General features: G+C 38.5%; 3 protein-coding genes across 7 annotated transcripts; 2 read left to right on the top strand and 1 right to left on the bottom strand.

The window, feature by feature from the left end:
- Positions 1 to 1,375: 1,375 nt before the first annotated feature.
- Positions 1,376 to 12,360, bottom strand: LOC103517030 (esterase FE4-like). 5 transcript variants are annotated; one of them, XM_026829278.1, is made up of 11 exons: positions 12,023 to 12,228; positions 10,024 to 10,164; positions 8,917 to 8,965; positions 6,766 to 6,819; positions 6,425 to 6,466; positions 5,833 to 6,018; positions 4,528 to 4,724; positions 3,909 to 4,256; positions 3,479 to 3,629; positions 2,128 to 2,269; positions 1,376 to 1,829 (listed from the first exon to the last, which is right to left on the bottom strand). In XM_026829278.1, exons 1-11 carry the CDS (start codon positions 12,197 to 12,199, stop codon positions 1,655 to 1,657), a joined length of 1,662 nt encoding a protein of 553 aa, XP_026685079.1. In that variant the 5' UTR covers positions 12,200 to 12,228; the 3' UTR covers positions 1,376 to 1,654. The 5 variants fall into 5 exon arrangements, with proteins under 5 accessions (XP_026685079.1, XP_026685075.1, XP_026685077.1 ...); XM_026829274.1 differs by lacking the exons at positions 6,425 to 6,466; positions 8,917 to 8,965 and having other exon boundaries at positions 6,724 to 6,868; positions 12,023 to 12,108; positions 12,211 to 12,360; XM_026829276.1 differs by lacking the exon at positions 8,917 to 8,965 and having other exon boundaries at positions 6,766 to 6,868.
- Positions 12,361 to 12,545: 185 nt separating this feature from the next.
- Positions 12,546 to 13,832, top strand: LOC103517032 (zinc metalloproteinase nas-15-like). Its single transcript, XM_008482037.2, has 2 exons — positions 12,546 to 12,863; positions 13,158 to 13,832. Exons 1-2 carry the CDS (start codon positions 12,807 to 12,809, stop codon positions 13,317 to 13,319), a joined length of 219 nt encoding a protein of 72 aa, XP_008480259.1. The 5' UTR covers positions 12,546 to 12,806; the 3' UTR covers positions 13,320 to 13,832.
- A 7,190-nt stretch (positions 13,833 to 21,022) lies between these two features.
- On the top strand, positions 21,023 to 21,633 carry LOC103517035 (zinc metalloproteinase nas-4-like). Its single transcript, XM_026829279.1, has one exon. It carries the CDS (start codon positions 21,107 to 21,109, stop codon positions 21,431 to 21,433), a length of 327 nt encoding a protein of 108 aa, XP_026685080.1. The 5' UTR covers positions 21,023 to 21,106; the 3' UTR covers positions 21,434 to 21,633.
- Positions 21,634 to 21,879: the final 246 nt, after the last annotated feature.

Consider the following 21,879-nt stretch of genomic DNA (forward strand, 5'->3'; position numbering starts at 1 on the left):
GGATTTCGCGATTTTGTTCGCGGATTTTGCGATTATGTTCGCGGATTTGGCAATTATGTTCGCGGATTCGCGTCCCGAATCGTTATTTGGCAAGCCTAGTCATAAGATTATGAAAATTCCCAAAAACCTTGAAACTCTATTTCGTGTTAATATAGGCCGGGTGACGCTCTGCATAAAACATTTCGGAATTAAGACCTGTGTATCGCCACTGATGTTACGTGAGGACGCGTTTAGCTTGTCGCCAAATGGAGGGTGAACCGCCCGTCACTAAAAATCTTTTACATTAGACTTCTATCAAAGGGGGGAAAAACCTTTGCTATAATGATAACAAAATAATGGGACTTTTCAGTCTTACCTGAAACCTGACAGTATAAATAAGATATACTGGTAGTTCTGTGAACTGTAGACCTCACTCAGACTCTTTTGCCCAAGCTGAGACGAATGTAGGTACATTATTACATACATATGAAGGTACCAAAAGTTTTAGTCTTTCACCTTCACTTCATTCAGTCAAATAAATCATAGATATGTTGCACTCAAGTTGCTCTAAAACTTATTACTTAATTGAAATTTCCTCCGTTTCGTCTTGCCCTCAGGGATCTCCCCGACCAAATTGTTGAGCAACACCAAGAAGTTTCCCATCAAGGCTCGTCCACCCTGTACGGAGAACGCCAACTTGTGGTCACCCTGTACATGTAGACTGGAGCTTTGTATTGACTGGTATCCCTGTGGACTCAAGTATTGCAAAGGCAAGGACGTAGACGCTGGGTCCAGCAGCTACAGGTAAGCAAAAGCAACGGCTCTCAGTGAAGAAACTCTGGTCACTCAAGTAAGAAAAAATATCTGATGGTATTCTATCTTGACTGCGCCTATTTGTACGACACAATTTAAGTACGTTTTCACTTTATTCCCGATCATAGTCTTTCGCAGTCTTTCAAATTACTCCCTTCATATCTTAGTTAGCTCTTAAAATAACCTTTAAATTTCTTTAATGACCTGTTTTTCCTACGCCTACAGAATTGAATCTTCTTAACCAAAGATCAGGAACCTGGAAGTAGTTTCTAATTAAAAACTTTTCCAAACCTCCGAAGAAAAAGTTTGAAAAGTGACTCAAGTGACGCCACTGTAAAGACAAAGATAGAAGTAAGGAATGTAAACAGAAAACAATGCATCTCTGAGGTAGAAAAGAGAGAGAAATGAAGAAGCCTTGACTATGGCTAGGAAAGTAATTACGGAAAATTAATGTGTTTTTGTTTTTCTGACACATTTGTAAGAACTAATTATGTTCGCGGATTCACGTCCCGAATCGACATTTTGGATATTTGGCAAGCCTAGTCATAAGATTATGAAAATTCCCAAAAACCTTGAAACTCTATTTCGTGTTAATATAGGCCGGGTGACGCTCTGAACTCTTGACGTTCGCGCGCCTCCCGGCACGCTTGATCATGGATGCCCAGTCTTTTACAAAATAAAATACATTCAGTCTTACAAAATCAAGTAGGCAAAATTTAGCATGTCAATTTTATCATCATTTGATATGTGATATGTAGCCTTATCGCAAAAAAGTTCCTACATCTTCATAAGAAAAAAAAAAGTTCTTAAATATTAAATGTTCGTGTCCGGCAACTTTTGAAGAAACACTATTCTGAATGCTTCATAGTTCATTTCTCTCACGATCCAATTTATACTTGTTCACATCAAGTGGGAGAGAATTGACGAACTTCAACCGGGATTCAAACAGACCACTCCTCATTGAAAAACCTTCCCTGGTCATATATAAATATTCTATCTTGTCTGATACTACCGGCGTCCATATTTCATCGGGCACTCTGAAATGGTAATAAATTAATATGTAAGTGACTGCGCCTTTTTCCTATTTGACTACGACCCATATAAGAACAACATTCTTGCGAAAAGCCAGCCACTCGCTATCAGGTAGACCTGATCAGGTGTACCTGACTTTGTATTTGACCTTTCTCTTGGATTCTTGTTCTCTGTTAATCATACTTTCCTTTCGTAATTTTCAGGTGGTAGTGTTGGGAAATGGTACAATGTTCAATTTCCCTGTTTTCCACCACTACCACTATGAAAATTGCGTATGGAAAATACGCGCATTCTAGTACGTACCCCTTAGCAGCAAAGGTGGTCCAAAGTTGCAAAATTTCTTTGGAAAGACCATCGTCCTCTTTGGTCAGTGGAGGAGTGGGACCTAAGAAAGCACTAAATAGATCATTGAACATAAAGTAATTCTCTTCTCCATGCCCTGGACCTGGAATAAAATAGAATAATAATAATGATGATGATGATGATGATAATAATAATATATGAGTTATAATAATAATGTCAGCTCCCATGGCGTAGTGGTCACTGCGCTCGCCTTGCACGCGGGAGACCCGGGTTCGATTCCCGGCGGGGTCAAGAAAAACCTAAGAAAGCACTAAATAGATCATTGAACATAAAGTAATTCTCTTCTCCATGCCCTGGACCTGGAATAAAATAAAATAGAATAATAATAATGATGATGATAATAATAATACATGAGTTATAATAATGTCAGCTCCCATGGCGTACGCGGGAGACCCGGGTTCGATTCCCGGCGGGGTCAAGAAATTTGTATCATGCAAATGATTGATTCCGTGACTGGCTGTTGCGGGGCCCACTCAGCCTCGTGAGGAAAATGAGTAGCTATGACATATAAATGCGCATAGCGACCGGTGCCAGCATGGTAGGTAAACATTGGATTTTAGGATTATTGAGATATCGGGAGGGAAAATCCTACAATGCTGCAGTGAGCACCAAAAATGTGACATAATAACACAAAGAAACTGCATTTCATTTTCTGGTTAGGGGAGTAAGAAGAAAACAGAAACTCGAACAGCATCATTGATGAAAATACTCGGGTTTTATTTTTAACTTGAAATAATTTTGGGATTTTTTTTCATAATAATAATAATAATAATAATAATAATAATAATAATAATAATAATAATAATAATAAACGAGTAGTTCATTTTTGGTCACTTGAAAGACTGCCATATATTCCAAAGAGCCAGTCTAGTGAGCTTGGAAGGTACGCACCCGCCTGTCGGTCGGTCGCTGGTTCGATTCCCGCCCGGGGCTAACTTTATCCAAAACAGTGATAAGGTTCGTTCTCGGAACCGCTGGCTTTCTCCTATTCTGTCTTCTCGATTTCGGGACAAGGCCTCCATTGTTACAGTTCCCTCTCTCGAACCTCTTCAAATATTAATGATGATTAGTAGGTACCTTACGTTTAGCTTGTCTGACTAGAGGACGTTAAACAGGGACTATACCAGACTGAATTTTCCCTTGCTATAGAAATAGCAAAGGTTGAGTGCGAAGGGCATCCACCCGTAAAATTTGTAGCCAAAACCAAATGTCAGCCCAAAGCAATCACCCTAGAAAAACGCCGACCCTGTCTGAACAGGGGAAAAGGCGAAGAAGAACAGGAGTATCTTACCTTTAGCAGAGGAGCAATTGCCCAGATAGTGAGTGAAAGCATTCGGCTCGGGTATGGCAATATCAAACAGGTAGAAGTAGACCGGAATACGTTTGTAGTAATGTAGAGCCGACTTGTAAGAACCATGAGTGAATAGCAAGTCTGTACCAAGCTGTAACCAAAACACAACACCATGGGAAGTAAACAATATGTAATTGCCATATCTATTTTTATTTTTTTCTTTTTACGAGGTTTGACAGAGGGAACTGAAACTGCTAAGGTTTTATCGTCCCGAAATCGAAGAAAGATAGGATAGCAGAAAGCCAGCCGTTCCGAGAACGAAACTTATCCCTTCAGGATAAAATCTGCCCGGGCGGGAATCGAATCCGCGGTCTAGCGCTCACAAGACAGACGGAACCAAGCTAACTAGGGTGGCTACTATTGAACTTACTTCTTGAAAGTTTTCGCCTACAGTATGCTCGTCAATTTTCTCGCCTTTCAGATAGAAGTTCATTAAATCTTCCGAGATCTTCTTCCTGTCCTTATAATCAACGTGATCCTGAATGCACATCAAAATGGGCAACCTATTCGCCAAGTCCGCCTCGAGTTCTTTGGCTAATTGGAATTCGTTCTTGCACATCGGAATGGCTACTAAGTTGCCCTCTCGCATGGTGAGTCCTATGATAGCATTGACATTATTGGGAGATAGCTTCAAAGGATGATCGGGTAGAAACGCATCCTGACCAAGATAAGAATCGACCACAGGAGGGAAGTTGACCAAGGGAGAGGAGACCCATTCCTGAAACCAGAAATAATACAGCGGTAAGGTTAGAATAGAGACCCAGCCAGCCTAGTTAGCTTGGTTGGTAGCGCCTCTGCCTTGTAAGCGCTAGGCCGCGGGTTCGATTCCCGCCCGGGGCGGAATTTATCCTGAACGTATAATGTTCGTTCTCGGAACGGCTGGCTTTCTCCTATTCTTTATTTCTTCAATTTCGGGACGATAAGACCTTAGCAGTTGCAGTTCTATCTGTCAAACCTTTTTAAAAAAATCTTCAGACAAGCTGAATTACCTGAAATTTGGCATCAGTTAGCGTGATTGCTTCTGCTGTCTTGTCTCGCATACAGGCCAAAGCTTCAGACGTAGGTTCAGCCGGACAATTGACCAGGGTAGCCACAGCCTCTGCTCGCTGTCTGGCGATAGTCGATGGTGTCATTGCCCAAGGACAAGACGCGGTACCACTTTGCACAATAGCGTTCTGGAACAAACCTGTGAATGGCCTGTGTTATAGATTTTCCTGCTTAGTACCTTAGTTAATACCATAGTAATAGCCCATCGACACTTCTTTTGGAGCAAGGGCACTTTATTTGTATAAAAATTGATTGACATTTCAACATAAAATATAGCAAGACTAGTAGATACCTACTCTTTATTGACAAATGAAATAGCAAAGGGGTGTAATTTTATTATTATTTCAGCGACTCCGAACCTGAATAGTACCGTATTATCCCTCGTATTTTAATTGATTATGAAAATATTGGCAGATGCCCAAGACCCCGCCATTTTGACACTTAGTACTTTTGTAATAGATATTTTTTACGTTAAATATAAAACTGTTTTATTCATGCATTGGGCCCTTGATCTAGAAAAAATTCGCACGCGGCGTCAGATCTAAGCGCACGGCAGAGCGCCAGGCCAAGTTCCAATAAGCACGCCTGTGTTGTTGAGCTTTGAGCTTTCCCCTTACCTTCGGACAAAGGCGATATGATATGATAATCAACACTGGCTCCACCAGCACTGCACCCAAATATAGTCACCGAATTCGGATCGCCACCAAACAGGTACCAGGTACCACAATAAGAGGAAGTAGAATACTGCTGGATGAAGGGGCTTTTCAGTCCTATGCGAGCAGTATAAATAAGTACTATTATTCTAATGAGGCAATTAAGAAAATGGCAAATCATGTTTGGATTAGAGTTCGCACAAAGTAATTTAGGCTAGATTGATCTTGTCTCAAAATGGGAACCAAGGTGTCTCGAGTTTGATTGATTGACCATTGTTTACACTTGGACAATGTAAATGTTAACCCAATCCTTGCAACTGATTAGAATGAGACAGTAGGATTTCTGACAGAGAAGGGGCGTCTCGTGTACACTGAAGCAATGTTGATTCTTATAGGGTACCTACTGCCAGCCTAGTTAGTTTGGACTGTAGTACGTCTACCTTGCAAGCGCCAGGTTGCGGGTTCGATTCCTGCCCGGGGTGAACTTATAAAAACCCTGGTCTCGGAACGGCTGGCTTTCCTAACGCACGGCAGAGCGCCAGGCCAAGTTCAATAAGCACGCCTGTGTTGTTGAGCTTTGAGCTTTTCCCTTACCTTTGGACAAAGGCGATATGATATGATAATCAACACTGGCTCCACCAGCACTGCACCCAAATATAGTCACCGAATTCGGATCGCCACCAAACTGAGCAATATTCTCCCGGACCCATTGTAAGGCAAATACTTGGTCCTTCATCCCGAAGTTTCCTGGGATGACCTCGTCAGCAAAACTCAAGAAACCTGAAGTGGGAAGTAAAAGATACATTAGCAACAGTAATAAGCAAGAACTCTAAATAAAACTGAGGCAAAAGCACCCTGTTTGGGTTTGATAGAGGGAACTGTTAGGTACTGATAAAGTCTGATTGTCCCCAAATTGAAGAGAGGATAGGAGAAAGCCAGCCGTTCCGAGAATGAACCTACCTTATCTGGTTAGAAAAAAATCCGCCTCAAGCGGGAATCAAACCCGGCGATCTAGAGCTTACAAGGCAGACGCGCTACCTTCCAAGTTTAGTTAACTAGGCTGGCTGCTTTAAATCTCAAATTATTTTCGTATAGTTCAACATTTATCATCCTTTGTGCAACCGGAGTTGGTAGGTACCTAAGTAGCTAATTACATATTGAAATTTTTCTTTCCCTCGGAACTCACCTAGCACTCCAAGTCGATAGTTGATGGACACAAGCACAACATTTAGAGAAAGCCAGCCGTTCCGAGAATGAACCTACCTTATCTGGTTAGAAAAAAATCCGCCTCAGGCGGGAATCAAACCCGGCGATTCTAGAGCTTACAAGGCAGACGCGCTACCTTCCAAGTTAACTAGGCTGGCTGCTTTAAATCTCTAATGATTTTCGTATAGTTCAACATTTATCATCCTTTGTGCAACCGGAGTTGGTAGGTACCTAATTAGCTAATTACATATTGAAATTTTTCTTTCCCTCGGAACTCACCTAGCACTCCAAGTCGATAGTTGATGGACACAAGCACAACATTTTGGTCCATGAAGAACTTTTCATTGTAAAAGTTGGCGGCTCCCATCCTAAAGCCTCCTCCGTGGATTAGGAACATGACGGGTAATTTGGCACCAACATCAGCCTGAAAAAAAATCTCAACCAATCAATGTGTAGCTTTGTCGATACCGATGGTTGCTAAACTCAAAGATGCATTTAAAGAAGATGTAAACAAATTTCTATCTTGACTGTAGTACGTCTACCTTGCAAGCGCCAGGACGCGGGTTCGATTCCTGCCCGGGGTGAACTTGTAAAAACCCTGGTCTCGGAACGGCTGGCTTTCTCCTATCCCGTCTTACTTCTCTCTTCACTTTCGAGACGATGAAACCTCAGCAGTTACAGGTCCCTCTATCAAACCTCTTGTAATGGAAGTGACTCGAATTGAGGTGTGAGTTCAAAACTCATTAATATTCCAAACACTCGTCTCGAAAACTAAGTAACGAAGCATACAAAGCCACAAAATTGTTCGTTCGAAGGAGCTTTCGAGACGATGAAACCTCAGCAGTTACAGGTCCCTCTATCAAACCTCTTGTAATGGAAGTGACTCGAAGTGAGGTGCGAGTTCAAAACTCATTAATATTCCAAACACTCGTCTCGAAAACTAAGTAACGAAGCATACAAAGCCACAAAATTGTTCGTTCGAAGGAACCTTGTAATGGAAGTGACTCGAAGTGAGGTGTGAGTTCAAAACTCATTAATATTCCAAACACTCGTCTCGAAAACTAAGTAACGAAGTATACCTACAAAGCCACAAAATTGTTCGAAGGAAAAGTGTCAACGCATTATCGCTGTCAAGTCAATCAAAGAGTGCGAAATGGGGAATGAGTGCGAAGGAAAAGTGTCAACGCATTATCGCTGTCAAGTCAATCAAAGAGTGCGAAATGGGGAATGAGTGCCGCGATGGTGTTAAAATTCACATGTTGCATACGAAACTCGAATCATATTCATGCTGATAAAAGTTGCCTCTTCACTTCCTCCGAAAAGAGTTCGTGAGTTGAAGCCCCCTAAATTGACATTAGAATGTTGGAGCTTTGAGATGAATCGGGCCGGCTTAGGCTTCATCTTGTAGCCGAATTTCAATATTGCCGCAATTGTTCGGGTCTTGTTTGTATTGTACGACTGTGCCGTGTGCCAAGTAAAAAGTGCAATGAGGAGACCTCAAAGTTGTGAAACATAAACAGGGTGTCCCCAATATAGACAATCCGGACACCCTGTGTGCAATGAGGAGACCTCAAAGTTGTGAAACATAAACAGGGTGTCCCCAATATAGACAATCCGGACATCCTGTATAAGGAAAACGACCTGCTTGGTGCAATAGAAATTTCATCCAGAATAACCACGACCTTATAAACAGACCTATTTTTTATAATATCCAAAATACATAACTAGTTGTATGCAATGAGGAGACCTCAAAGTTGTGAAACATAAACAGGGTGTCCCCAATATAGACAATCCGGACACCCTGTATAAGGAAAACGACCTACTTGGTGCAATAGAAATTTCATCCAGAATAACCACGACCTTATAAACACACCTATTTTTTATAATATCCAAAATACATAACTAGTTGTCCTGAGCCCAAGAAACCCGTACCCATCCCATCAGAGTCTCACTGGGACTTAAAATCCCATCAAAGTCTCACTGGGACTTAAAAGTCACCTCTTTCTGAACAGAGATATGATGACATTTCCGATGGAATTCCCTAATTTATGTAGTTTCAACATTCAATTCAAACGTGAAACATATTTGGAAGACGAAGCTAGCAGTTGGTTTTATTGTTAGGAAAAGAGAAGTAGGCATCCTGTAATTATTTCCTTGCAGTTTTCGAAATTGAGAGTTGAAAGGCAATCTATTTGACTTTTTTCAACAAGATTGCCCAAATACCTCTTCTGAGACGAATTTTTATGGTTGCCCCTTTTTTGCTATTCGACAAAAATCTTGGAGTGCTAGGTGAGTTCCGAGGGAAAGAAAAATTTCAATATGTAATTAGCTACCTACCAACTCCGGTTGCACAAAGGATGATAAATGTTGAACTATACGAAATAATTTGAGATTTAAAGCAGCCAGCCTAGTTAACTAAACTTGGAAGGTAGCGCGTCTGCCTTGTAAGCTCTAGATCGCCGGGTTTAAAGCCTCCTCCGTGGATTAGGAACATGACGGGTAATTTGGCACCAACATCAGCCTGAAAAAATCTCAACCAATCAATGTGTAGCTTTGTCGATACCGATGGTTGCTAAACTCAAAGATGCATTTAAAGAAGAACTTGGCCTGGCGCACTGCCGTGCGCCTAGATGTAAACAAATTTCTATCTTGAGCTAGTGTTCTAAAAGTCTCTTGTGGTGAAATGGTCGTTCATTCCAGTATGTCATCCCACCAGCCAATCAATGTGTAGCTTTGTCGATACCGATGGTTGCTAAACTCAAAGATGCATTTAAAGAAGATGTAAACAAATTTCTATCTTGAGCTAGTGTTCTAAAAGTCTCTTGTGGTGAAATGGTCGTTCATTCCAGTATGTCATCCCACCAGATCCTCCTTGGTCTTCCTCTCACTCTTCTACCTGCGCCTTCCAACACATCCAACAGCAACTGACCTCCGGATTCTCTCGACATAAAAAAAAATGCACCTTGGAACCGTTTTCGCATTAGGTACATCAAGGCACATTCTTTTACATATCTACCCGGGAATGGAAAAGTTTGATCAAACAGTTTCTGCCCCGACTTCGGTACACAAAAAGCCCACTCCGAGGCTTAAGTGTAGGGGCAAACAGGCCTAAAAGTCTGGTTAAGTTTATACGAATCTTCCACCCCAGACGAGACCTCCGGGTTTAGATTTGCTCTTAGAAACTCGGCCACAGAAGTAGTCACAACTTTCGTTCAATGGTAGTTAAGTACACCTTTACAGGGTGGCCCACTATTTATGCTCTCTCCATTTTTCTCGGAGCCCATTTGAAAATTTGAGAAACAAAAAATTGGGTTCTCATTAAAAAAAAAAGAGAGAGAGAGAGAGAGAACCTCGATCGGTACCCTCCACTCCAAGCTAAACTAAGCTTGCGCCAAATGCGTAATACTCACTTCTGGCGTATACCCACTATTTATGCTCTCTCCATTTTTCTCGGAGCCCATTTGAAATTTTGAGAAACAAAAAATTGGGTTCTCATTAAAAAAGAGAGAGAGAGAGAACCTCGATCGGTACCCTCCACTCCAAGCTAAACTAAGCTTGCGCCAAATGCGTAATACTCACTTCTGGCGTATACACGTTCAAATAAAGGCAATCCTCATGTCCAAAGGTCGCATTAGGCATTAGCATTGTTACTTGAGGACACACATTGTTCATTTTGGTCGCGTCTCTCTCCCCTGACCAACCAGGATGCGGCTGAGGGTCCTTGAATAGAAAATGAAATTAATTAGAAGATTTGAACTTTTTTTAAGAGGTTTGACAGAGGGAACTGTAACTGCTAAGGTCTTTTTGTCCCGGAATCGAAGAGAGAAGGAAGACAGGATAGGAAAAAGCCAGCCGATCCGAGAACGTACATTAATATCCCATCAGGATAAAATCCGCCCCGGGCCGGAATCGAACTCATGGCCTAGCGCTTACAAGGCAGACGCGCTATCACATCCATGTAAATATTACTTCGTTCATTCTCTACTGACTAGATTATCCCATCAGGATAAAATCCGCCCCGGGCGGGAATCGAACTCATGGCCTAGCGCTTACAAGGCAGACGCGCTATCACATCCATGTAAATATTACTTCGTTCATTCTCTACTGACTAGATGACTGTTAATATGTACATAAGTAGGTACTATTTCCTACTATCTAATCGATTGTACCTACTCCATTGTGATAATGTGAAGAGGTTTATTTCCTTTTTTGATAAGCCGCAAAACACGTAATACGGAGCTAACTACAAAATTATCTATTATTACTAAACGAAAGTATTTTCAGTTTTATTTACCTGTTTGTTTCCAGTTTTAATTTATTTAAAAAACGAGATAATATATGCACTTATCATTTATTATGTATTGTATTGGAAAAATCCTTGTGAGCAACAAAAATGGTGACATAGGTCATATTACAAAGAAAAGGGGAGAAAATGTATTCAATTTACCATTACCACAACAATTTTGGTTGGATTTTATGCTGTGACGTTTCGGCAACTCTAATTTTGGATGTCAGTGATTTTTATTGATTGTTACAATTTGTAACAATTTTAATTTACCATTACCACAACAACTTTGGTTGGATTTTATGCTGTGACGTTTCGGCAACTCTAATTTTGGATATCAGTGATTTTTATTGATTGTTACAATTTGTAACAATTTGCAATATCTCTAGAATCAAAGGTTTGCTTCTAGATAGTACCTACATAGCTGTTATGTCGATGCCGGCCGACTTTTTCCACCACACACAATCATACGGTCTGACAGACGGTAGTGGTCACAACTTTGGTGCTTACTGCAGCATTGTAGGATTTTTCCGTAACAATTTACAATATCTCTAGAATCAAAGGTTTGCTTCTAGATAGTACCTACATAGCTGTTATGTCGATGCCGGCCGCTCACGGTCAGACCTAGGTCAGAGACTTTTTCCACCACACACAATCATACGGTCTGACAGACGGTAGTGGTCACAACTTTGGTGCTTACTGCAGCATTGTAGGATTTTTCCAATATCTCAATAACCCAGCGCTTAAAGTTTACCCATCATGCTGGCACCGGTCGCTATGCGCATTATATTACATAGCTACTCATTTTCCTCACGAGGCTGAGTGGGCCCCGAAGGTAAAATTTGTAGGTATGTACTCCCGACCTTAATTTAATTCGAAAGTTGGGTAGAAGAGCTCCTCTAGGAGAAACCTGCCACTTAGAAAGCCATAAAAAAATAAAGTGGAACTTATAAACAAACGAACTACAATATGGGGTTATTTTAACTTCGGATTCTCTCTCAAAATACAAAAGGAAAATCTTTTCGTATCTCAATAATCCAGCGCTTTAAGTTTACCCATCATGCTGGGACCGGTCGCTATATGGGCATTTATATTACATAGCTACTCATTTTCCTCACGAGGCTGAGTGGGCCCCGCAACAGCCAGTCACGGAATCAATCATTTGCCATGATACAATTTTTTGACCCCGCCGGGAATCGAACCCGGGTCTTCCGCATGCTAGGCGAGCGCAGTGACCACTATACCATGGGAGCTGACTGGCCGGCATTAAAATCAAAAGTTTGTTTCCATTACCTGAAATCGCAGCTCATTAACAGGAGGTTTCGCGTACGGAATTCCAAGGAACCCAACATATTCTTTCCCTTGTCTGGAAACATTTCTGAACCCAACCAATGTACCTTGCTTGATATGAACCACTTGACCAGATGCGAAATAGAGGTTGAAAAGAATCACAAGTATGAGGAACAACATTGTTTAACCACGGAATCCAACAAGCGTACCTTGCTTGATATGAACCACTTGACCAGATGCGAAATAGAGGTTGAAAAGAATCACAAGTATGAGGAACAACATTGTTTAACCACTGCCGGGCCAAACGAGTCACTGAAAAGTCACAGAAATCAGTATATTAAAGAAAATAATATCAACTGAAATTTAATAAATAAATAATAATAATAAAAAGTTGATAATATTATGGGGCAAAATACCTACCTAGCCTATTATCCAATTTTTACTTTTTACAACCATAATTGCGTTTAAACGCCTAAAAAAAAAAAAAAAAAAAAAAAAAAAAAAAGGTATTGGGGGATTAAAGCCATAAAAAAGTTAAAGTGGAACTTATAAACAAACGAACTACAATATGGGGTTATTTTAAATTCGGATTCTCTCTCAAAATACAAAAGGAAAATCTTTTCGAAAAAAAGTATGTACTGCATACGACTTTTCTTGTCCAAATTTGTTTTCTCCTGTTCAAATTCAAAAGATCAAGTTCCTTGTTTCAGCGTATTGGAATGATTTCGGCAAGGCATCCCCCAAGGACGTGTCAGACTATGGTGTACCTTACGACTTCCAGAGTGTAATGCATTACCCCGCCAAGGCGTTCTCTAAAAATGGCAAAGACACTATTGTAGCCAAGGTAAGTGAAATAATGAAATGAAAGTCGTATTCCTCTGTTCTCGAGAAAACGAAACGAAAAAGTAGTCAGAAAAAACACCAACAACTACGACCAAGTTCTTGTTAGGTTTAATAGGAACATAATTATCAAGGTATGATCAGACAAAACTGGATCTCCTAGGGAAAGAGGAAAAGTTCAACAGGTCACTGAACACTAAAGGAAACTGCCAAGCATTCAAACCATCTGAATTCAGTGGATAGTCGAAACTTATTCAGAAAACCACAATATTGAAGAATTCTCCTCTCCTATTTGCAGAAAGATCCAAAGGCCATCCTAGGACAAAGGAGAGGCGCCACTGAGGGGGACTTGGAAAAAGTTCGTCAAATGTACTGCAAAAAGAATGCCAACACGGATGACGGATTAGATGAAGTTGAAGACAACAGACTACTCGATGAACTCGTGGAGTATTTTGAATGAAAACATTTAATCTACTTTTCACTAGGTGAAATAATGCTTATAACACTGAAATGAAACACAAGTCGTCTTCCTTTGTTCACGAGAAAACGAAACAAAAATAGAATAGTCAAAGAAAAAAGCCTAATAAACTTCTTCTTCTTGAAAACAATCAAAATGTATACCTTTGTCGCACCTTCACCTTTCCACTTACCAGGCGACTGATAAAAAAGTCATTATTTTAGGTAGTCTGTAGTTAGCATTTCATAGTAATTGAAATATAATCTTAAATAACATTGACCAGTGTCATGAGTTTCGAATAATTCTCAATGAAAAGACAACAAAAATCAGTTTCACGTGATTTCAAAATAGAGGGGTTTTTACTTTATTCGTTTTTTTGGTTTAGGAAAAAAAAAGTACAATTAAATATTGATAAGTTCGTACGAAATGTAAAAAACTAATTCAAGTTGTGTCAAAAATTCATCATTATTTTTGGTTAAAGTTACAATAACATGAAAGATCAATTTTCTGAACTCATTCTATGCGGTTTTTTAATCTCGGAAAATTTTCCATTATTTACAACAAATAAAATTCAAGTTAAATATGTTATCTCATTTCAGAGCAAAAAGGACAGTAGGAATTTTCTATAATGATTTCAAAAATCTTGGCTGGTTCTATTTGATAAAGAAAACGCTTTGATAAAATGTACAAAATTAAAAGAGAAAAAACACATATTTACACTATAAATACAAAAACCTTCACATACTTCGAAACTCAAAGAAGGGATTTTTTTCTTCAAAGAATATCACATGGAATATAGGTCAAAAACAATATTGTTTCAAGGGCCCTTGATACAAGTTATATTCATTTTCCATCAAGGTAATCTGTCGTTTTGCTTTGTTGTCTTACAATTAAATATATTTTACACAATATGTACACAACACACATAGGAAAAGGATAAGGTTACGCTATTGCCTGAAATTTATTACTTTCAACATCAAAAGAAAGTTGAATAGAATCCAACCATTTTCAATGAGGAGCAAAGAAAGTTCTGACGCTTGAGAGGACAATGGTTTGGAAGAGTAAACAAGATAGTAGTCTTGTGACAGTGAGAAAATCAATCCAAAGAGTGTTAAATTTGATACTCTTAGCTACTAGAACTAAATCCATAACTAAAAAATTCGGGTTGGGCATTTGATACCAATATATGGGCTTCTGATGTTTAGATTAACAAAGAAAATCATCGAGTTTGAACTCCATTAAGTACAAAAATTATAAGTAATTGTAGATACAAAAACATGTGTGTATACTTTCCTCTTACTATCAGGTAGTATTGTCACATTAATTTACCTAAAAAAAAGTCTTTTTCAGTAGAATAGATGAAATATTTGTAATCTGATATTATTGAATTACTCATTTAGCTTTGCAAAGTTTGCAGTTTGCGCCATTATCTATAAATTACTTTTCACTATCGAATATAAATATTATAAGTGACTACCTACTAAATTTCAAAGACAAATTACGAATTGGATCATATCGGAAAAAGGCCAAGACCAGTGAGAAGGGAGATCCAAACGAAAAGATGTAATAACTTCAAAAAATATCATGGTATGCAGACAACTAGAAGTGTATTTTTTTACCTTCACACAAACCTTTTGCCTTCCTAATAACCCTACTCGAGGAAAATTGTGACCGCTGAAAGCACTATTTTCTTAACCTGAATATCAACAGCACATGTAGTAGAGTGTAGTAGAGCATTAGTAATAGGGGAAATAAATAAACCTATTCAAAAAGAAGGTAACCAACAAATAGAAATAACAACTAAGAAAACCGACTAGAAAATTAATATAGGACACTAAACTTTCACGTGTGTCTGAGGGATATATGTCTCAATAAAAGTCCCCAGTACCAACCACTCTCATCGCTGAGGGCTTCCCGGGGAAACTACTCAGAAATGTATATTGGAACTTTGATCATCTCACAGCCAAAACCATTCTCCTCTCACAATCAAAAATTATAATAATAAAAACTGGCATATGTAAATAATTAGATATTTTTGAAGCTTGACTATCCAGAAAAAAAAGGATCACACTAAATTGCCAGTGGCAATATGACATGCAACATCCAAAAATGTCCGCTTAAACACAGGGAAAACATACGAGTATATGCCACTAGCAAGGTATGATTGAGATGAGGGCAGTTCAAGATCAGCAGAAAACTCGAGTGGCAATGATAAGGTTATATCTTCAACAAATAGATTACGGTGTGCTCAGGGTCAGTTGCACCCACTTTAAATTGAAGGCTTTATTAACGCAGAAAGTTAATTTGGCGGCAACTAATCTGGATAAATACATCCAATATTTTAGTTGTTTGAGAATTCAAGGGACATTTCAGGGGCGGCCCTAGGTGGGCGAAATTTCGCAAATACTTTATTAACGCAGAAAGTTAATTTGGCCGCAACTGATCTGGATAAATACATCCAATATTTTAGTTGTTTGAGAATTCAAGGGACATTTCAGGGGCGGCCCTAGGTGGGCGAAATTTCGCAAATTATACAACAAACGAAAATGCACTTTACGTAGAAACACAACACAATGATCCAAATGAGTGTGTGAAGCACTGAAAGAACCATCAAAGTAAGCTGATCACAAAGGCTGAAATGAGTGAAATCTACACTCCACGAAAATAACACTTTGGGGGAGCATTTAGGTAGGAACTCTAAATTTAGGAGTGGAATCAATTGAAGGTTCGATTTTCACTTTCCTTAGGTATAATAACGAAAGTAATATTTGTTATTCCTTTGTGCTCAAACTGACTGAACGATTGGATCTTGAAGTGGATGAAGGTAGGACCAAACGTATTTAATCATTTTATAGATTTATAGTAAACCTAAAGGAGATGGAAACAAAATTTGACGAACAAGGAACGAAATGATATATGCAGCTTTATTTTAGGAATGTTGCAAAAAAGACAGCGGTCTCCGAATGTTGCTATTCCATGCTAAGAATCAATAACAGAGGTGCATAGGGAAAGTTAATTTGGCGGCAACTGATCTGGATAAATACAAACATCCAATATTTTAGTTGTTTGAGAATTCAAGGGACATTTCAGGGGCGGCCCTGGGTGGGCGAAATTTCGCAAATTGAGGCGTTCAAAAGGTGAGGGAAGGGGCTACAACTTTAATAAACACACTGTACATCATCGAATCGACCTTTCTGCTTCACATGACCTGACTTCTTCAGAATCAACAAAATAGAATGTTCAAATGAAGTCAAAACCATTTTGTAGTTTAAAAAGACAATTACGTTTATCTTAATTCAAAATAACTGTCACGGGTAAATGTGATTCACGAGAAATTTGTAACGCATTGAATGTAAACACGACGAATATTTAGTAGGTTACTTCAGGCTGACTGCGGAAAAGAGACGTGCGGTCACTCTTTTTCAGTCATAATATTCAGATTTGTTTTAGTGACACAAGGGATGGTAAAACACATAGGTTTGTCTTTTCAAAATAACGCTGATATTTAGATAATATATGTTATTTCGTAATTGAATCTCTTGTTTGAACTGTTTAGTACTGAATATTTAATTTCCATTTTAAAAATAACAGTGACTGGAAAGTAGTTCATAATGATTACTGTTAGCCTGTTTCACACCATAAAAGAAACTTGAAATCTCATATGGCTTCTTGAAGGCTGTAAAAATTAAATATTTTATTTCCTGTTCCCATCATTATATTCCCATAGCTAGCTGTTACTGATATTTTAGATATGTTATTTCGTAATTGAATCTCTTGTTTGAACTGTTTAGTACTGAATATTTATTTTCCATTTTAAAAATAACAGTGACTGGAAAGTAGTTCATAATGATTACTGTTAGCCTGTTTCACACCATAAAAGAAATTTGAAATCTCATATGGCTTCTTGAAGGCTGTAAAAATTAAATATTTTATTTCCTTTTCCCATCATTATATTCAGAGTCATTTGCCTGTTGAATCTTGCTGTGATCAGATACTATCTAGCGAGAGATATAATCATGGACGAGTACACAAGAAAACCTTGCGACCTTTATCAAACAAGTCGCCCAATGAGGATATACATCACATCACATGCAAGAAAACACTTTAGATAGAATTTAGTGTCTGTTGCAGTCATACACCTACTAAGTAATTTTATTTACTCCTCTAATCTAGAACTAGGTACATGTAAATACTCCTAGTAGGCTACAACACTATTTTTGTGGTCAAAGGCTCAAATTATATGGAGAACAAATCAGATATTTGATTTGTTAATTTAACTTACCTTAGAGAACAGTGTATTCAAGCAGTGTACTTTCTGCCGTTCTTGTACAAAAGCATAGTACTGTGTTACTCCCTTGAGGGTCAGCTCTTCCATCAAGTTAATCTCATAGGGGTCCTTCAGATGTTTTTCCATGAAATTCTTGACGGTGAGGGGGAAGGTGGCTGAATAGAGAAGGATTTGACGCTCATGGGGTAGGATTGAAATTACGTGGTCGAGCATACCCTTGAAATCTTGTGACAGGAGTTTATCGGCCTTTGAAGGAGAGGGGAAGATGTATTAATTTTATTAAGTTAAATATTCATTTTAAATCTCAAAAGAGTTGATTAGAACCCAAGCATTTCAAGTAGAATAGTTTCAATTTAGAATAAAATCAATCAGAATAATTGGATTAACTAGATTTCCTCAAGGAAAGATTCAGAGGATTGGCTCTAGCTAACTTCATCACATTGACTTTTTTTATATACCTAACACCAATAAAATTTACCAACAAATATTTTAAGATTATTTGACTTCATTAAAAATCAAATTCATACAATGATAAAGTGAAGTGTACAAATTAGTAAAATCAATCAGAATAATTGGATTAACTAGATGTCCTCAAGGAATAATTCAGAGGATTGGCTCTAGTTTACTTCATCACATTGAATTTCATTTAGATCATGGCGGGAGTAAAATAAAAAAATCTGGTGTGAACATCACACAACTTTCCTTATCCTATTGAATGATGCTTATTTGAGTGTTCTTTTACCCTGTCTTTTACAATATCCCTAACCGTTTTGTTGCTATAGCTCTAAACCACCAAAAAACGGTCAAAATCTGTCTAAAAGCGGTCAAAATACCGCCAGGCGCAGCAACCATCTCAACCAAACGTTTTGTGTTGCATCCTTGTCTCTAGCTTATACCGTTCCCAAGAAATTGTTAAATTACACCAAAAACCGCCAAAATGCCACCAACCGTTGAACCGGTCTTAACTAAAAGTTTTGTGTCGCATCCTTGTCACATTTGACAGCTACTTACCAAATTTCAAGTCTCTAGCTCTTACCGTCCTCAAGATATTTTATTTACAGACACACACGGACCAATAGCTGAAACTTTAGTTTTAGGCTCTAGGGACCTCAAAACGTGTTTTGGCACTAAAATCTGACCATTGAAAATTTGACCTGATTACATTATAGTGTTGCATCCTTGTCACATTTGTGTAGCATCCTTGGCTCTAGCTTATACCGTTCCCAAGATATTGTTAAATTACACCAAAAACCACCAAAATGCCGCCAACCGTTGAACCGGTCTTAACCAAAAGTTTTGTGTCACATCCTTGTCACATTTGACAGCTACTTACCAAATTTCCTATCAACAATGGGTCCGACTGACGGTGTCATTGCAAAGGTGTGTCTGGTTATCCTACTGACACTGCCGGCATTAAAAATGTCACCCTTGCCAAACGAGCGAAACTTTGAGGTACCCTGGCTCTCCACATATAACGGTAAGTTAACCTTTTCCCAAGACGAAATCTTCAAGAGCACTTCACGGAAAATTACGCACATCACCAAACGTAAAGATAACTAAGAGTGAATCACTGAAACAGTAAGTTGACTTCTTGGACACGAGATCTTGAGAGTGAAATCCATACAACAAACGAAAATGCACTTTACGTAGAAACACAACACAATGATCCAAATGAGTGAGTGAAACACTAAAAGAACCATCAAAGTAAGCTGATCACAAAGGCTGAAATCTGCAAACGCACTCCACAGTAAACGTCAACCGCAGTAAACTGACCTCTTGAACAGTAAGTTGACTTCTTGGACACGAGATCTTGAGAGTGAAATCTATACAACAAACGAAAAGGCACTTTACGTAGAAACACAACACAATGATCCAAATGAGTGAGTGAAGCACTAAAGAAACCATCAAAGTAAGCTGATCACAAAGGCTGAAATCTGCAAACGCACTCCACAGTAAACGTCAACCGCAGTAAACTGACCTTTTGAGTGAAATCTACACTCCACGAAAATAACACTCTGGGGGAGCACTTAGGTAGGAACTCCAAATTAAGGAGTGGAATCAATTAAGGTTCAATTTTCACTTTCCTTAGGTATAATAACGAAAGTAATATTTGTTATTCCTTTGTGCTCAAACTGACTAAACGATTAGATCTCTTAGAGTGAAATCTACACTCCACGAAAATAACACTTTGGGGGAGCATTTAGGTAGGAACTCCAAATTAAGGAGTGGAATCAATTGAAGGTTCAATTTTCACTTTCCTTAGGTATAATAACGAAAGTAATATTTGTTATTCCTTTGTGCTCAAACTGACTAAACGATTAGATCTTGAAATGGATGAAGGTAGGACCAAACGTATTTAATAATTTTATAGATTTATAGTATATAATCCTAAAGAAGGAGATAGAAACAAAATTTGACGACCAAGGAACGAAAATGATATATACAGCTTTATTTTAGGAATGTTGCAAAAAAGACAGCGGTCTCTGAATGTTGCTATTCCATGCTAACATTTCGCAAATTGAGGCGTTCAAAAGGTGAGGGAAGGGGCTACAACTTTAATTAACACACTGTACATCATCGACCTTTCTGCTTCACATGACCTGACTTCTTCAGAATCAACAAAATAGAATGTTCAAATGAAGTCAAAACCATTTTGTAGTTTAAAAAGACAATTACATTTATCTTAATTCAAAATAACTGTCACGGGTAAATGTGATTCGCGAGAAATTTGTAACGCATTGAATGTAAACACGACGAATATTTGGTAGGTTGCTTCAGGCTGACTGCGGAAAAGAGACGTGCGGTCACTCTTTTTTCAGTCATAATATTCAGATTTGTTTTAGTGACACAAGGGATGGTAAAACACACAGGTTTGTCTTTTCAAAATAACGAAGCGGCGAAAATGGGATTGGCTTCAGTTGTTATCATTCCAAATTGGAAACCCAAAGAAGATTTAAAGATACATTTTTTGTCCATCTTCAGGTGGGAACCACAATCTTGGCTTAGCAGATTGCAAGGGAGCAAGATTGATATTATAATGTTGTTTTTGTAAGCTTACTAAGATATTTGTGATGTTGATAATTTATGGCTAGCCAAATGAGAATAAGTTAGCTCCCGAGATGAATTTGCTACCAAGATGGAGGAACCTTCTTTGATTTAAACTAACACAGATGACATCATGGGACGATTAAACCGTAATAGCAAAGAGTTTTGTAAAAAAAATGTATCTTCCTGAAAAAAATTCAAACTCTTTACTTTTCACAAGAAAATATTTTATATTAAGCTCTTCAAGCCAAAAGATCTGTGGAGTAGATACAAAAAAGATGCCGGCAGAACAAAATGTGTCCAGAAATTCGGATGGTAAAATTAATAGGCATGATGTTACTCATTTGGATCTCTATGAAAAAGAAAAACCTCTCATTAAATCTTAAAGGGATGAGGAAAGTAAAAATTGGCCCTGTTATTTTCAGCGAACGAGGAAAAGGAAAAAGTGCTGAAAGCAATGAAACGTTTCGAGACGGAGACTTGTATCAAGTTTGTACCACTCAAGACCAGAGTATACAACACCTACATCGAAATCGGCAGCACAAAAAAAGGCTGTTACGCTATGATTGGATACCATCCGCAGAAAAATGGCCAAGGATTGCCGGTGAACTTTCAGTTGCCCGAGTGTACAGCACATCAAGGCACTATCGAGCATGAGTTGTTACATGTGATAGGGATTCTACATGAGCAGGCTAGGTCTGATCGAGATGAACATGTCACCATCGTGTGGGAGAACATAGAGAAAGGTAAAATACATCATTCATATAAGGAAAGTAAAAATTGAAATAATTGTAGGTATGTACTCCCGACCTTAATTTAATTCAGTAAACTTCTCGAAAGTTGGGTAGAAGAGCTCCTCTAGGAGAAACCTGCCACTTAGGAAGCCATAAAAAAGTTAAAGTGGAACTTATAAACAAACGAACTACAATATGGGGTTATTTTAACTTCGGATTCTCTCTCAAAATACAAAAGGAAAATCTTTTCACGTGATTGGTATTTCGTACATGTAGTATCATTGGTCAACAGGATAATCTTATGAAATTTCAGTACCCAATAAAAAGTTGAGATCAAACCAATTTCACTTAGTTTTAATTTTAAAATGATAAAATCACGCCACACGATTTTATTTCATGTGCTTTGTTATTACAGAGGTTGTAGAGATGAGTGCATGCCTCAATAATTTGACTCTAGAAGAGAAAAATCAATATTAGATGACCATTATTTGTTTAC

The sequence above is a fragment of the Diaphorina citri genome, unplaced genomic scaffold (assembly GCF_000475195.1).
Source record: "Diaphorina citri unplaced genomic scaffold, Diaci psyllid genome assembly version 1.1 scaffold1725, whole genome shotgun sequence".
Lineage (NCBI taxonomy): Eukaryota > Metazoa > Arthropoda > Insecta > Hemiptera > Psyllidae > Diaphorina > Diaphorina citri.